The sequence below is a fragment of the Ipomoea nil genome, unplaced genomic scaffold, assembly GCF_001879475.1.
Source record: "Ipomoea nil cultivar Tokyo-kokei standard unplaced genomic scaffold, Asagao_1.1 scaffold2845, whole genome shotgun sequence".
Lineage (NCBI taxonomy): Eukaryota > Viridiplantae > Streptophyta > Magnoliopsida > Solanales > Convolvulaceae > Ipomoea > Ipomoea nil.
The window spans coordinates 4,312,220-4,318,568 of NW_017619273.1; the positions used below are offsets into that span (position 1 = coordinate 4,312,220).

Here is a 6,349-nt window from a genome sequence, read left to right on the forward strand (position 1 = left end):
ATTTCTATTTTGGACCAGTGTTTTCATTTTTGGACCACCATCATTCATGGGCTATTTTTTTCTCATTCAAGCCCCTAATTTATTTGGACCATTTTTTTTGGGGCATGATATATAATATTTTCTTTGGGCCTTTCGTTTATTGAAATAAACTAGGCCACACATTCCATTTTTTTATGGTCCTCATTCAAATATTTTCTGTAGAAATGGCTGCTCTCGCAAAACGAGAATTCGCTGAACTCGCCCTCGATGGAAGCAATTTCCTCACTTGGGCACTTGATGTTGAGATATATCTCCAATCTACAGAACTGCTGGACACCATTGAAGAGACATCTACGAGCACTGCAGCCCAGAAGGCAAAAGCGCTCATTTTCCTCCGCCACCATCTCAACCACGACCTCAAGAATGAATACTTAACAGAAAAAGACCCCTATGTCCTCTGGAAATCTCTTAATGCACGCTTTGACCAACAGACGTCATTGGTCCAACCCCAGGCCCAACATGATTGGCTTAACCTCCGATTTCAAGACTTTAAGTCTGTGACTGAATACAACTCCGCCCTACACAAAATTGTGTCACAATTAAAGCTCTGTAAGCAAATAATTACGGACGAGGATCTAATTGAAAAAACTCTATCCACGTTCCATCCAAATGACCTTGTGCTCCAGAAGCAGTACAGGAATACAAAGTATAATACGCATCCAGAGCTCATTACTGATTTACTGGTGGCTGAAAAGCATAGCCAGTTATTGATGCATAATCACAATGCACGTCCAACTGGCGCTGCACCTGTGCCTGAAGCACACACTGTTGCCCAGCAGAGCGACAATCGGCGGGGTCGAGGCCGGGGAAGGGGGAGAGGTCGTGGCAGGGGCCCAAAGCGAGGTGGCAGAGGGGGAGCTAGCGGTAGTAACTCCCGTCCTCAGAACAAGCAAACTCAAAGAAATGGACCAAACAAGTCACAACAGAACTCTGGTCAGTCGCAACCATGTTATAAATGTGGTTGCAAAGGACATTGGTCTAGGACATGCAGGACTCCTAAACATCTGGTCGAGGCTTACCAAAAGATGCTCCAGCAAGAAGGAGGACAAAAGAAGAAAGATTCTGGGCAATCATCTTTGCCTGAAGCAAATGCCCTCATCTTAGGGAATGATGACCTGCTAGGCGATGAACTAGCTGATTATGGAGATCAGGAGTGATACTCCTATTCTTTTCTCTCCTTTTTTCTTATGGACATCCATTTTACTTCATGCCTGCGTGCATGTTTATATTTGAACTCCTTTGTCCTATACGAATAATGGATCCCTTATCTTTGAACTCTTTTGTTTTTTTTTTTGAATAAATACAATGGATTCTTCTTAGACATTATCTTGATACCCATTCCTTTTTCTTTAGAGATATGGGAGATGAATCAACCCTATGCTTGGTTGATTGTGCGACTACGCACACTATTCTGACAGACCGGAGATTTTTCCAAACGTTCAAGGAACATAAAGGCAACCTTTCAACCATAGCGAATGATGACATCCCTATTGTGGGCTCCGGCAGAGCGTCACTTATTCTTCCTAAAGGAACAAAGTTGATCATTGATTCAGCCCTCCTATATCCTCAATCAAAAAGAACTTTGCTCAGTTTCAGGGATATTCGGTCCAACGGTTTCCACATAGAAACTAAAACTAAAAACAATACCGAATTCCTTGTTTTGACCAAAACGGTCAATAACCAGAAAAAGGAAATTGAAGAACTTCCTTCCTTTTCTTCAGGCCTGTATTATTCATATATCAGGCCCCAGCACTCCTGCGTTGCACTCGCAGTAAAGTTTAAAGATACACATTCTTTCAGTCTATGGCATGACCGCTTAGGTCACCCTGGGCAAACAATGATAGGCCGGATTCTTTCAAATTCAACTGGACATAACCTTCTTAGGACAAACATTCTTTCTACAAAAGATTACACATGTGTTCCATGTGCACAGGGAAAACTTATTGTTCGTCCCTCGCGTCCTAAGATTGGTTTTGAGTCACCTGTCTTCCTGCAGAGGCTACAGGGTGATATTTGTGGACCAATTAATCCTTCATCCGGACCATTTCGATATTTTATGGTCCTTATTGATGCTTCCACCCGATGGACACATGTGTGTTTGTTGTCCACTCGAAATATGGCATTCGCAAAATTCATAAGCCAAATCATTAGGTTGAATGCCCAATTTCCCGATTATCCTATTAAGAACATAAGAATGGATAATGCTGGTGAATTCACTTCGTCAGCTTTTGACGATTATTGTATGGCCATGGGAATTAAGGTGGAACATCCTGTACCATACGTCCACACCCAGAATGGTTTAGCTGAATCTCTTATCAAAAGAATTAAACTAATAGCTAGACCATTACTACAACGGTCCAGTCTACCAGTAAATTGTTGGGGACACGCAGTGTTGCATGCTGCAAACCTAATTCAACTCCGGCCAACTGCATATCACGATTATTCCCCTCTACAACTTGTACGTGGTAATGAGCCAGACATTTCCCATTTGCGTGCCTTTGGCTGTGCGATTTACGTACCTATACCACCTCCGCATCGTTCTTCAATGGGCTCGCAACGTCAATTAGGTATTTATGTTGGGTATGAATCCCCTTCTATCATTAAATACCTCGAGCCTATGACAGCAGATCAGTTTACTGCACGGTTTGCTGACTGCATTTTTGATGAAGATCATTTCCCGGCATTAGGGGGAGAGAAAAACCCAGTTTTGAAAAAATGCCACGAAATTTCATGGGATGAAAAAGATCTTCAATATCTTGATCCACGTACTAGTCAAACTGAACTTGAAGTTCAGAAAATAATAAATTTGCAAAAACTAGCAAATAATCTGCCAGATGCGTTTACTGATTATAAAAGAGTAACTAGGTCCTATATTCCTGCAGAAAATGCTCCATCAAGGATAATTGTCCCCAAAGGACCAAATAATAACACCGACACTATCCGACGCCAGAAGCGTGGAAGACCAGTTGGTGCAAAAGATGTAAATCCGCGGAAAATTAAAAACAATAAACAATCACAGTTACTCCAAAATCGTCCTGAAGACGAAATACCCAGTGTAAATGCACGTGCTACAAATAAATCTAACACTGGGAATACGGAACACCTTCACCAAGATATGATGGCAAATGAGAAAGACTTGGTTGAAGTAAATATAGAATCTGCCATAAACTTTTTCGAAACAGGAGAAAATCTTAATAGAAATGTAACAGTCGTCGACGACCAATTCGCCTCTACAATTGCTCTTCACATTTCTTTCAATAATCTGGATCCAGAACCAAAAACTATAATGGAGTGCCGGAAGCGCTCCGATTGGTTGAAATGGAAAGAAGCAATTGAGGCTGAGCTCAACTCGCTAAATAAAAGAAAAGTGTTTAGTCCTCCTGTACTTACCCCTAAAGGCGTGATCCCAGTAGGATCCAAATGTGTATTTGTACGAAAGAGGAATGAACAAAATGAGGTGGTCAGATACAAAGCGAGACTGGTAGCTCAAGGGTTCTCACAGAGACCCGGAATAGATTTTGAACAAACTTACTCTCCTGTCTTAGATGGCACATTGTTCCGTTATCTAATATCGCTGGCAGTAAAAATGAATTTAGAAATGCAGTTAATGGATGTTGTGACCGCATATTTATATGGGTCACTAGACGCTGACATATATATGAAAGTACCTGAGGGCATCCAAAATCCTTTATGTAAAGGAAATACAAATAAAAATATGTTCAGCGTAAAGCTACAAAAGTCATTATATGGCTTAAAACAATCAGGAAGAATGTGGTATTGTCGATTGAGTGAATTCCTCTTAAAACAAGGATATGAAAATAAAGATATTAGTCCTTGCATCTTTATAAAGAAATCAACTGATGGTTTCTGTATTATATCAATCTATGTAGATGATATAAACATCATAGGGACGAGCAAGGACGTCAAGAGGGCATGCTTGTGCCTAAAGGAGGAATTCGAAATGAAAGACTTGGGAAAAACCAAGTTCTGTCTCGGCCTGCAGATCGAGCACCTCCCTGAAGGAATATTCATACACCAATCCAAATACACAGACAAGTTATTGGAAAAATTCTACATGGATAAGTCCCATCCACTTAGTACTCCAATGGTAGTCCGATCACTTGAAGTTGATAAGGACCCGTACAGACCTAAAGAGGATAATGAGGATATTCTAGGACCAGAAGTTCCTTACTTAAGTGCCATTGGAGCACTTCTATACCTTGCCAACTGCACTAGACCTGATATTGCATTTTCAGTAAACATGCTAGCTCGTTTTAGTGCTGCTCCAACCAGAAGGCATTGGAATGGCATAAAACATATCCTCAGATATTTGCAAGGTACAAAGGATCTTGGCCTTCTATTTAAAAGAAACCAAGACACCACATTAGTGGGATACGCGGATGCTGGCTTTATGTCTGATCCGCATAATGCTAGATCTCAGACTGGATATGTGTTTCTTTCTGGAGGTACTGCTATTTCATGGAAATCAGTTAAACAAACATTAGTAGCTACCTCCTCAAACCATTCTGAGATTATTGCCTTATACGAGACCTCCAAAGAATGTGTATGGTTGAGGTCATTAATACACAATATTCAAGACTCGTGTGGAATAATGAATAATGGAAAGATCCCCACTGTCCTGTACGAGGACAATGCAGCATGTGTTGCACAAATGAGTAATGGATATGTTAAAGGTAATCTCACCAAACATATTACACCAAAATTCTTTTATCCACATGAACTCCAGAAGAGTGGTGAAATACGAGTCCAAAAGATCCAGTCAAGTGAGAATCTGGCAGATTTATTTACTAAGTCCTTACCTACATCTATTTTTGAAAAGTATGTATACAAAATTGGTATGCGTAGATTAGGAAGGCTGTTGTCTTCAGGGGGAGCAACAACATCTTGAATGTAACAAAATTATTAATCTAGAAGATCAATTTATTCAGTTTGATCCAGAAGATCAAGACTTATCCTTATGTTTTATACCTAAACCCAGAAGGTTTACAATTGTACTCTTTTTCCTTTTGCTGAGTTTTTTTCCCACAGGGTTTTCTCAGTGTAAGGTTTTTAATGAGGCAACCAAAGCAACACATGCATTATCCATATATCATGTACTCTTTTCTCGACTAGGTTTTTCCCACAGGGTTTTTCTAGCAAGTTTTTAACGAGGCATGATTATGGCAAAATAATGTCCAAGGGGGAGTGTTATAAAACCACTATTTATGGACATTTGTATTTGTAACGGAATGTAACGGATGTAACAGTTGTATACATTTATTGTATTTATTACATTGAGTCCTTTATATTCTGTACTCTTGTAAACTAAAGAAATGAGCTAATGAGAATACAGAATTCATCTCACATATATCTCTACTCTTTTCCTTTGCTTTCTTTTGCTTTTGTTCTTCAAGCGTTCACCAAACTCAAGGAGTCTAAGGCCAACTAACCTGCATTACAACAATTTTTTCATTATTTTTAAAATTGGATTTGAGTGGCAATAATGCAAAACTGAATAATGATAAATTACTAATACGATGAAATGAAAATGAGACCATGAGAGAGTATTTAATGGATGCCCAAAAACCTACGAATAATACATCGGCCCTGTTTGGTAAAAAATTGGCCTATAGGTCAATTTGGGTACTCAATCGTTATGCTGTGTATCCGTATGCACCATGGATGCCAAAACGACATCGTTTTATTAAAAAAACGCGCGTCTCCCCTTTAAAAAAAATTCAGATTCGATTCCCAGCAACAACATTATATTGTTCATTCATTCTGGAATTTTAGTTATAGATTATGGAATTATAGTTCATTGATTATGGAATTATAGTTCATTGATTATGAAATTTTAGTTTATAGATTATGGAATTTTAGTTCATTCATTCTGAAATTTTTAGTTCATAGATTAGATTATGGAATTATAGTTCATCGATTATGGAATTATAGTTCATGGATTATAGAATTATAGTTCATGGATTATAGAATTATAGTTTATCGATTATGGAATTTTAGTTCATATGTTGTTGCTGGGAATCGAACCTGATTTTTTTTTTTTAAGGAGAGACGCGCGTTTTATTAAAACGACGTCGTTTTTGCATCCGTATGCACCATGCATGGTGCATACGGATGCACAGCATAATTTGCCCAATTTGGGCTTATTTTATCACTATTAATTGTTTAATTTAGTTAAAATATCAATATAAATGTTTGGTTAATTAGCTTTTTGCAACTCCAAAAGACTAAAATTCAAAAACCTACTCCAAAAAATTTTTTCAATTAACTTTTTGTGAAAAGAAATTATACC

The 6,349-nt window shown here is 38.6% G+C and overlaps 1 protein-coding gene across 1 annotated transcript; it reads left to right on the forward strand.

The window, feature by feature from the left end:
* The first annotated feature begins 203 nt into the window (after positions 1 to 203).
* LOC109159865 lies at positions 204 to 1,196 on the forward strand. The gene has a single exon (XM_019307975.1). The coding sequence runs from the start codon at positions 204 to 206 to the stop codon at positions 1,194 to 1,196; it is 993 nt and encodes a 330-aa protein (XP_019163520.1).
* The last annotated feature ends 5,153 nt before the right edge of the window (positions 1,197 to 6,349 follow it).

What these genes read in the sequence shown, in the direction of transcription:
- LOC109159865 (XM_019307975.1), top strand. Translation starts at nt 204, where the DNA reads ATGGCTGCTCTCGCAAAACGAGAATTCGCTGAACTCGCCCTCGATGGA.